Source organism: Nematostella vectensis, chromosome 4 (assembly GCF_932526225.1).
Source record: "Nematostella vectensis chromosome 4, jaNemVect1.1, whole genome shotgun sequence".
In the NCBI taxonomy this organism is placed as follows: domain Eukaryota; kingdom Metazoa; phylum Cnidaria; class Anthozoa; order Actiniaria; family Edwardsiidae; genus Nematostella; species Nematostella vectensis.
Window position 1 is genome coordinate 5,527,976 of NC_064037.1, and position 11,457 is coordinate 5,539,432.

General features: G+C 40.5%; 2 protein-coding genes across 3 annotated transcripts; one reads left to right on the forward strand and one right to left on the reverse strand.

Moving 5' to 3' along the window:
- Window positions 1-4,612: 4,612 nt before the first annotated feature.
- On the reverse strand, window positions 4,613-8,173 carry LOC5500901 (serine/arginine-rich splicing factor 3). Of its 2 annotated transcripts, XM_032369280.2 has the most exons (5): window positions 8,036-8,173; window positions 6,942-7,233; window positions 5,521-5,580; window positions 5,346-5,420; window positions 4,613-4,983 (listed from the first exon to the last, which is right to left on the reverse strand). In XM_032369280.2, exons 1-4 carry the CDS (start codon window positions 8,058-8,060, stop codon window positions 5,375-5,377), a joined length of 423 nt encoding a protein of 140 aa, XP_032225171.1. In that variant the 5' UTR covers window positions 8,061-8,173; the 3' UTR covers window positions 4,613-4,983; window positions 5,346-5,374. The 2 variants fall into 2 exon arrangements, with proteins under 2 accessions (XP_032225171.1, XP_032225172.1); XM_032369281.2 differs by lacking the exons at window positions 4,613-4,983; window positions 5,346-5,420; window positions 5,521-5,580 and adding an exon at window positions 6,367-6,791.
- Window positions 8,174-8,269: 96 nt separating this feature from the next.
- Window positions 8,270-11,236, forward strand: LOC5500900 (serine/arginine-rich splicing factor 3). The gene is made up of 4 exons (XM_001622225.3): window positions 8,270-8,403; window positions 8,787-9,075; window positions 10,541-10,582; window positions 10,734-11,236. The coding sequence occupies exons 2-4, from the start codon at window positions 8,789-8,791 to the stop codon at window positions 10,792-10,794; spliced, it is 390 nt and encodes a 129-aa protein (XP_001622275.2). The 5' UTR covers window positions 8,270-8,403; window positions 8,787-8,788; the 3' UTR covers window positions 10,795-11,236.
- Window positions 11,237-11,457: the final 221 nt, after the last annotated feature.

Consider the following 11,457-nt stretch of genomic DNA (forward strand, 5'->3'; position numbering starts at 1 on the left):
GGACACACCAAGAGAACACCCCATAACAAACAATCAGCAGAACCTCCATATAACGGACACACCAAGAGAACACCCCATAACAAACAATCAGCAGAACCTCCATATAACGGACACACCAAGAGAACACCCCATAACAAACAATCAGCAGAACCTCCATATAACGGACACACCAAGAGAACACCCCATAACAAACAATCAGCAGAACCTCCATATAACGGACACACCAAGAGAACACCCCATAACAAACAATCAGCAGAACCTCCATATAACGGACACACCAAGAGAACACCCCATAACAAACAATCAGCAGAACCTCCATATAACGGACACACCAAGAGAACACCCCATAACAAACAATCAGCAGAACCTCCATTTAACGGACACACCAAGAGAACACCCCATAACAAACAATCAGCAGAACCTCCATATAACGGACACACCAAGAGAACACCCCATAACAAACAATCAGCAGAACCTCCATATAACGGACACACCAAGAGAACACCCCATAACAAACAATCAGCAGAACCTCCATATAACGGACACACCAAGAGAACACCCCATAACAAACAATCAGCAGAACCTCCATATAACGGACACACCAAGAGAACACCCCATAACAAACAATCAGCAGAACCTCCATATAACGGACACACCAAGAGACCACCCAATAACAATCAGCAGAACCTCCATATAACGGACACACCAAGAGACCACCCCATAACAATCAGCAGAACCTCCATATAACGGACACACCAAGAGAACACCCAATAACAATCAGCAGAACCTCCATATAACGCACACACCAAGAGACCACCCCATAAACAAACAACCAGCAGAACCTCCATATAACGGACACACCAAGAGACCACCCCATAACAATCAGCAGAACCTCCATATAACGGACACACCAAGAGACCACCCCATAACAAACAATCAGCAGAACCTCCATATAACGGACACACCAAGAGAACACCCCATAACAAACAATCAGCAGAACCTCCATATAACGGACACACCAAGAGAACACCCCATAACAAACAATCAGCAGAACCTCCATATAACGGACACACCAAGAGACCACCCAATAACAATCAGCAGAACCTCCATATAACGGACACACCAAGAGAACACCCCATAACAATCAGCAGAACCTCCATATAACGGACACACCAAGAGACCACCCCATAACAAACAATCAGCAGAACCTCCATATAACGGACACACCAAGAGAACACCCCATAACAAACAATCAGCAGAACCTCCATATAACGGACACACCAAGAGAACACCCCATAACAAACAATCAGCAGAACCTCCATATAACGGACACACCAAGAGACCACCCAATAACAATCAGCAGAACCTCCATATAACGGACACACCAAGAGAACACCCCATAACAATCAGCAGAACCTCCATAAAACGGACACACCAAGAGAACACCCCATAACAAACAATCAGCAGAAACTCCATATAACGGACACACCAAGAGAACACCCCATAACAAACAATCAGCAGAACCTCCATATAACGGACACACCAAGAGAACACCCCATAACAAACAATCAGCAGAACCTCCATATAACGGACACACCAAGAGACCACCCCATAACAAACAATCAACAGAACCTCCATATAACGGACACACCAAGAGAACACCCCATAACAAACAATCAGCAGAACCTCCATATAACGGACACACCAAGAGAACACCCAATAACAATCAGCAGAACCTCCATATAACGGACACACCAAGAGAACACCCCATAACAAACAATCAGCAGAACCTCCATAAAACGGACACACCAAAAGAACACCCCATAACAAACAATCAGCAGAAACTCCATATAACGGACACACCAAGAGAACACCCCATAACAAACAATCAGCAGAACCTCCATAAAACGGACACACCAAGAGAACACCCCATAACAAACAATCAGCAGAACCTCCATATAACGGACACACCAAGAGAACACCCCATAACAAACAATCAGCAGAACCTCCATATAACGGACACACCAAGAGAACACCCCATAACAAACAATCAGCAGAACCTCCATATAACGGACACACCAAGAGAACACCCCATAACAAACAATCAGCAGAACCTCCATATAACGGACACACCAAGAGAACACCCCATAACAAACAATCAGCAGAACCTCCATACAACGGACACACCAAGAGAACACCCAATAACAATCAGCAGAACCTCCATATAACGCACACACCAAGAGACCACCCCATAACAAACAACCAGCAGAACCTCCATATAACGGACACACCAAGAGACCACCCCATAACAATCAGCAGAACCTCCATATAACGGACACACCAAGAGACCACCCCATAACAAACAACCAGTAGAACCTCCATATAATGGACACACCAAGAGACCACCCCATAACAATCAGCAGAACCTCCATATAATGGACACACCAAGAGACCACCCCATAACAAACAATCAGCAGAACCTCCATATAACGGACACACCAAGAGACCACCCAATAACAATCAGCAGAACCTCCATATAACGGACACACCAAGAGAACACCCCATAACAATCAGCAGAACCTCCATAAAACGGACACACCAAGAGAACACCCCATAACAAACAATCAGCAGAAACTCCATATAACGGACACACCAAGAGAACACCCCATAACAAACAATCAGCAGAACCTCCATATAACGGACACACCAAGAGAACACCCCATAACAAACAATCAGCAGAACCTCCATATAACGGACACACCAAGAGAACACCCCATAACAAACAATCAGCAGAACCTCCATATAACGGACACACCAAGAGACCACCCAATAACAATCAGCAGAACCTCCATATAACGGACACACCAAGAGAACACCCCATAACAATCAGCAGAACCTCCATATAACGGACACACCAAGAGACCACCCCATAACAAACAATCAGCAGAACCTCCATATAACGGACACACCAAGAGAACACCCCATAACAAACAATCAGCAGAACCTCCATATAACGGACACACCAAGAGAACACCCCATAACAAACAATCAGCAGAACCTCCATATAACGGACACACCAAGAGACCACCCAATAACAATCAGCAGAACCTCCATATAACGGACACACCAAGAGAACACCCCATAACAATCAGCAGAACCTCCATAAAACGGACACACCAAGAGAACACCCCATAACAAACAATCAGCAGAAACTCCATATAACGGACACACCAAGAGAACACCCCATAACAAACAATCAGCAGAACCTCCATATAACGGACACACCAAGAGAACACCCCATAACAAACAATCAGCAGAACCTCCATATAACGGACACACCAAGAGACCACCCCATAACAAACAATCAACAGAACCTCCATATAACGGACACACCAAGAGAACACCCCATAACAAACAATCAGCAGAACCTCCATATAACGGACACACCAAGAGAACACCCAATAACAATCAGCAGAACCTCCATATAACGGACACACCAAGAGAACACCCCATAACAAACAATCAGCAGAACCTCCATAAAACGGACACACCAAAAGAACACCCCATAACAAACAATCAGCAGAAACTCCATATAACGGACACACCAAGAGAACACCCCATAACAAACAATCAGCAGAACCTCCATAAAACGGACACACCAAGAGAACACCCCATAACAAACAATCAGCAGAACCTCCATATAACGGACACACCAAGAGAACACCCCATAACAAACAATCAGCAGAACCTCCATATAACGGACACACCAAGAGAACACCCCATAACAAACAATCAGCAGAACCTCCATATAACGGACACACCAAGAGAACACCCCATAACAAACAATCAGCAGAACCTCCATATAACGGACACACCAAGAGAACACCCCATAACAAACAATCAGCAGAACCTCCATACAACGGACACACCAAGAGAACACCCAATAACAATCAGCAGAACCTCCATATAACGCACACACCAAGAGACCACCCCATAACAAACAACCAGCAGAACCTCCATATAACGGACACACCAAGAGACCACCCCATAACAATCAGCAGAACCTCCATATAACGGACACACCAAGAGACCACCCCATAACAAACAACCAGTAGAACCTCCATATAATGGACACACCAAGAGACCACCCCATAACAATCAGCAGAACCTCCATATAATGGACACACCAAGAGACCACCCCATAACAAACAATCAGCAGAACCTCCATATAACGGACACACCAAGAGAACACCCCATAACAAACAATCAACAGAACTTCCATATAACGGACACACCAAGAGAACACCCCATAACAAACAATCAGCAGAACCTCCATATAACGGACACCCACCCACAGTGGGTACAAAAAAATCCTTGAACACAAAAAAATTCCTCTTCATTAAGGAAAAAGCAGCCAGAAATCATTATAATACCCATTGAGAACTGGGTTTGCAATTTCTGCTACCCTTTTCGATCACATAAAGGTTTATAGAATTTGGACCCCCTGATCAATGATTTGGACCACACATGATCAAATGAAATAATATCGAGTGGAATACCACAATAAATAGTATATATGAGGTCACAATATCATACAGCAAACACCAAAAGCTTATGAATAAAACAACTTTATTGGGCTTCAACAGCATATAACAAAAATTTAAAAACTCTGTAACTACAATAGCTAGATACTGCTTGCACACTCTCCTTTGGCAGACATTAGTAAAAACAAGGTCACCACAGGCCTTCATTGGCTGGCCAAAGGAGAGGACTGCAAGCATTGTACAATAGCTAACAATTTCATATATCACAAATGAGAAATCAATAGTTACAATTAAGATCAAGGTGTTTGGATATGGATGAATGACATCTAAATCTATGGGAGGAGCAGAGAATGTTCACACGTATAGCGGGTCTATAAAATGTGCTAACATGACTACTGGTTGAAGCACAAAGGAAACAACACTTGATTCATAAAGACTTCTGAAAGAAATACAAAATATTAAAAAAAAACTGTTAGAATGGGATGGAAGAGAGAGTATGTCACAAGACAGGTCAAAGGCAATGAGAAAAAAAAACAAGTAAACAAGCTACATCACAAGTTCTCTGTATGCCATCATTTAACCAGCAATCCAAAATTTTCACATATGCTAGCCTGAAAAAGATCTTTTGGCCCTTTTGGTGATATATTTAGAATTTCAACATATAGCAAGGTCAACAGAAACTTACTACTCTACATTATGTGCAAACTAGATATGAAACCCTTTGTGTGAATTCATTAGCAATGCCCTAGGGAAAATATTTCCCCACAGCCTTCTCACAATGTCAAAAGGTGACAGCTATACCTTCTTCAAAAGTACGGCTGCTTTACGATTCAGTGGCGTCCAGGACTTCTCGATCTGCTTCGTCTGGAGAAACGCCTGTATAAATATTGTACAAATTACTCAGCATGAGCATTTGAAAAGTTTAATAGAAGTACTGTATATGGAAGTATAGATGGAAATATAAAGTGTAACTTACGGTGGAGATCTTTTAGGAGACCTGGAAAATCGTCGGGGAGATCTCGATCTTGACCTGGATCTGAAAAAAAACAATAAATATTTATTATCACACTCAAAACATATTTCACAAGTCTGTTCAATTTTTCAGTACAAGCGCACAAGAACAGCCTTCACAGCCATGTCACTAGACAAAATTTTGAAACCTAGAAAGAAGTCCAGTCTCATATCCAGTTACCTAATAGCTTATTACTATGTCCTGGGCATATACATACAGTGTTCATTAGTGACAATTTAAAACCACAGACAAAAAAAATCACACAACAACAATCAGTACTTCATAACATAAGAAATAACTTAACTGTTTAGGAAAATTAGCAAAAAAAACATTAAAAAGTCCATAGCCGTGTCCTCCCATTATTTCTTTCAATATTCCAGTTAACTCTACATGCATTACAAACACTACCTGGCCGAATAATTTTATAAGGAGGGTTGAGGATTGTTGAGATGCTAATTGCCAGGAGGGACAAGATGGAATGGAGGGGAAGGGTGCGCTGATGCAGGCTGTGCCCTCCTTAGATGAACACATTTGCAGACATGCCGAGCTGTGCTGCAGTTGTTGTGTGGACTTTGGTTTGCAGTCACTTCATAGATGGTTGAGCATAAAATCAATCCCACACAGTTGCTTATGATACCAAAACAGTAACCCAATCTACAAATTCACAGCATCTTCAACTATTGTTGAGAGCAGGATTTGCTTAGAGGGGTTGCACAGATGCATATATATAGAAATGAGGCCGGGGGGGGGGGGGGGGGGGTACATACAACCACTGGGTTTGCACCTGGAGAAACAGGCTGTCCTCTTTGCTATATTTTGTCCTTTTAATTTGGCCAAATAAAATGTTGTCTTATAACATGGTTGTCTTTTGAAATAAAAAAAATGTACTTTGTTTGTTTTATGCTCAACCATCATCAAGAGAAGCAAAAACAGGAGGCGGATGCTTGAGTCGCAAAGAACACTGCACATGAGCTGGGTGGTGGACGTTGGTGTTGAACCAGTAGCTCTTGGAATTTGGAGAGGGGTGTATCGAAAGCAGCGTTGTTGTTGTTGCTGTTGTTGTTGAGGGAGACAGGGAGGTAGCAATGGATTTGGAGAATTCTTTGGGCCAGGTTGCTAGACTCAAAATTCCACCGAGACATCACACAAGACGAAGCGTGAAGTTATGTGGCGAGTGTGTAAAGTTGAGGATGTGCCATTTGCAGAAAATGGTGGTCGTTAGAAAAAGTAACGACCTGTAAAATGGTAAGTTGGTATTAGTATAACTGACTGTCTAAATATTTTTAAAGGGATTACAATAATCTTTTAGCTTGACTCGAAATTAACTAGTAAACTGAGAAAAAAGGCAAGGGAGCAAATACATAAAAAAAGGATGATTACATAACCTTCTTCTCCCATAACGACCCCCGCCTCCTCCTCCTCCTCCTCGACCCTTGTCTCGTGACCGCCCATGTGACAATTCAACCTTCACTCTTTGCCCGCAGATACGTTCACCATCCAAGGCATCAACAGCATCTCTTGCGTCGCGGGCATCATAAAACTCAACAAAGGCAAACCCTGGAGGGTTACGTGCTACCCAGACATCACGTAGTTCACCATAAGACTTGAAGGCTTCCCACAACTCATGCCTGTCACCTTCCTTTCCTAGGTTGCCAACCCAAACTTTGGTAGTCATATCTGATTGAAATATGATATGAAATAGCAAGGGTGAGTTATCAAGATCTGACGAAATTACATGTCATTGGGAAAATCAGTATACTTATGCCTCCATCTTTTTTAAGACTTTTCCCCTTATACCTTAATGATAATTAAGAGAATCCAAGTTTTTATTCGTGTGATGAATAATGCAAACACATTATGCAAACACACTGTAATTGTGAAGTTGACCTCTCAAAATGGCCGTCTACCAGCTGCTCTCTTCCGAGTCTATTGTTTGCCATCCTACTAAACTTACAGAATATATCTACAAGCGAAAATGTCAAAATGCGTTCTTCACCTTTAACTGTAATAGGGAAGATAAGATAGAAAAAGAAAAACAGGGCAGGTTACGCTTTATTCAAGCTTCAACAATCTTATGATCGCTAAAACAGGAACCTGAGCTTATATTCGAGGTTGATGCGAATGAGTCAAAAATATCTAATGAAACGTCAACGAGTAGCCGTTAGATTCTAGGCTTATTCATATTCTTGATTTATTCAAAAATTCTAGGATTCGGATTTTCTTTTGCAAAGAAAGGTTTTAAAAGTTAATGTGATGAAAATGACCAAACCAAGTGCGGCTAGGCAAGACATTAGCAAATAGAGTAAAATAACAAAAAGCAAACAGAACGTTCGAAAATTCTATGAATAAACTCGGGACGGCATGCGCATTCAGCTTCTTAAACGATCTTAACAAAGAAATCATACGGTGAAGACCTTTTAGTAAGAGAAAAGAACGTTTTTAGGGCAAAAGATCGGAAGAAAACATCGACAGAACTAACCTTCGTTTGATGAACTCTCTCGCATATGGCGTCCGTATCCCAGAATGCAATGCGATATGTCCAGGTACCGATGACCTTATTTGGACGATCGAGCAGAGCATTAAAAAAAAAAATCTGAATCCTAGCGCTTATTTCATCCTATCGCTTATTTCTAAATTGTATAGTATTATCATCGCAGTTTGCAACGCTATGCAAAAGATATTTTTATGACCTTACAATCATTTCTTAGTAAGTTTGGGTTTCCTGTGTTGCTTGTTGAGCCCCAAACGCCTTATGGGTAAAGAACGCCATATGCTCGACCCCGCTCAAGTTGATTTCTTGCTTGCATTTTATTTCCCTTCTGCTTTTACGACGTTCCACTCTTTAAGGTAAGCTTTCGGTCCCTTATTTTGTATGCTTATTTGAGGTAATAGTTCTCGTAATGAGTCTTTCGCTATACCTCGGTAAAGGAATGACTTGGATGTGCTTAACAACTTATCAACGACGATACGTTTAATATATCGCTTCAAGCTTTGACAGACTTCTGCGCTCTACATACGGATGACCCACGACCAACAAGTCGTATTAGTGGCATATTTACGGTCTTTAGGTGTTTCTGACATAAAAGGGAAGCAATTTCGCATGCATTTCCCCCTTTATTGCACCCAACTCCATGCTGCCGGCCTGAATAATACAGGCGAATGGAAGAGGGAGTTGTTTGGTGTACATGCAATTTTTAAAGTTGATAATTTTACCCTTATTGTTTTTATAGAAATGACAACTAAACTGTATGTTGGAAATCTTGGTCGAAATGCCGACTCATCTGAACTAGAGAGAGCTTTTGAGAAGTTTGGCCGCCTGAGTAAGGTTTGGGTTGCCCGCAACCCCCCTGGTTTTGCTTTTGTTGAGTATGAGGACTATCGGGATGCCGAGGAGGCTGTCCGAGAGCTTGATGGGGCTAATGTCTGTGATAGAACAATAAGAGTTGAATTCTCTAACAACCGTGGTGGTCGTGACCGTGGGGGTGGACGCCCTCGTGGCAGAAGCCCACCAAGAAGAAGGTACTGTTAAGTATTTTCTATTTCATATATCGTATTTATAAGAAATTTATATTTTATCATTCATGTTTTGAGCCCCAGCTAATTCTCTGGACATTTGTTAATAGTAGCCCTTGTGTGATTCAAAACCGATACTTCTTGGTTGCAAATGTAGATAAGGAGTTGATTTATTAATCTAATATGGTGTTTGACATTTTACAGGTTCTTTCATTCACTAATTAATGGTTATGTTTGAGGAAAATGAACCTATGCCTCTCCTGTCAAGAGGCATCTTACCATGCGTCATAGTTAGGCCATTTCGTCCTTAACACAAGATCTGCTTGGTTAAAAATACCAAATTTGGTGATCATTACATGGCTTCTCTGCGCATCAAAATGCGTCAATCACCCCAAGCTGGACTACTTCACGCCTACTCTGCGCCATTATTTGCTCCTGAGGCGATTTCCTCCACAGATGATTGGATTGTGTTAGACAAAAAATGTATTGCTGATTAAGATGATAACTTTTTATTTGCATTTTACTTCAATGATTCAACTTACTAGATTGTTGATTTTTTAATTGCCTTGAGCTTTTCTGTGGTTCTAATAGCTTTTGCTGCTTGCTAGGGTGTTCAAAGTGGAAGTGAATTTTGAAAGAACTTGATAAGGTCTACCTTTTATCTGAATGGTTTTAGAAGATCAGATGTCATCATATCATATTACTTATAAATTTCTGGTTTGACAAATACTTTTTAAGCTTACAAATGCCACAAGAAACAAGTTTATACAAATCTTTTAAAAAAAAAATAAGCAATTCAATCATCTGTGAATGGAGTGATGCATCCAGGTCAACCCACTTCCCTTCTCTTCCCTTCCCATCTCTTCCCGTCTTGTTGTGCTATTCAGGTAGTGTTGTGTTCCTTTTTTACCATGCCACGCATGCTACTGTGGCCACCTAGACTGTTATTTGTAACAGTTAACCAATCAAAATTTAAGAAAAAAATTTGATTGCTCTTAGCCAATTAAAGTGCTTCAATTTTCTTCACAAAATTGTGTAAACATCCAAAATTGTGCAAATTAAAACTTTTTTATTCTGGCATTCTTATGGCCAAACTTTTTTAGACTTAGCTTGGTGACCACAGTACTGTATGCCTTTTGATAGATTGAACCACTTAGACCTATAACTAGGAAGAATCTCCAAATTAGAGATTTTCCATATGAGAATCAAATCTGTCCACCCCATCTCAGCTAATCCTTGCTACACACCTACTACTGCATGCATAATCTTTGACTGTTTTGGTGTTTTGATGTTCTGTTGTCATTAAAACCGATTAAATAAGTTCAGCATAATTTTTTTCAGACTTCCTCAGTATAAATTGCATGCCTGTAGTCCTATTTATTCTGTTCTATCCACGTTATTGATAAGATTTTGATATTTAAATGCTGTTTTTAATGGTGTTTACATTTATTGAAATGCTATTGTTTTGCAGATCCAGGACACCACCACGTCGCAGAAGCCGATCCTTCTCAGGGTAAGACCTTCATATATTTGTGTTTGAAATTTACTTTTCCTGTTACCACCATATTTACTACTATATTTTTATTTAAGGGTTCTTTCCCTGCTGTATTAACTATTTTTTTATTATTCTTTTTATTTATTCAAATCTGCATGTTTTATATTAGGGATCGATACAAGAGAAGCCGTTCTCGCAGTCCTATTCGTAGAAGCCCAAGTCCCCACTGACAGTAAAGACATCATGCTACCAGCATATAATGGAGGGCCTGCAGAAGATTAGCGTTGACCTTTTTTTAGCCTTTTAGATATTATTTCTGACTTGCTGAACTCATGGGCAATACTAATGACACTTCAATGCCACATTTTTAATTTTTCTTACTCAAACATTGTTCAGTTCACTTTTTTTTGTTTAGAGGTGTCTACATTGTCAAAATTCATAAAACTAAGATAGTATGTACCCCACTTTTGACCTATAAAAGTTTAGTAGCTCAAGAGACAGCAAAGAAATGTGATATGGAACCTGAAAGTAGCCCTGCATAACATTTACCATTATTTGCACAGTATCACTCTAGCATCTTCATTTTATATTTTTTAGCATTACACTTTGTGTTGTTATACCTTTGCTAATTGTAATTGTGGAAGTGTTGTCAACATTAAAATATAAAATATACATCAGACCAATTTCATCTCTACCTTGTATAGACCCCCAAAAGAATGGTACTCTTTCCCATGGAGTCTTACAATCTTGTTCCCAGAGCCCACATACTTTTGTTGCTCTAGCAAGATATGTCGTTAGTGTTGGAAAATGACAAATTATCCCTGGAGGAGCATAAATGTTTTTACTAAAAATCCAAGTATAGGAATCTAGGAGTTGTTAGGGAGGTAAGAAAA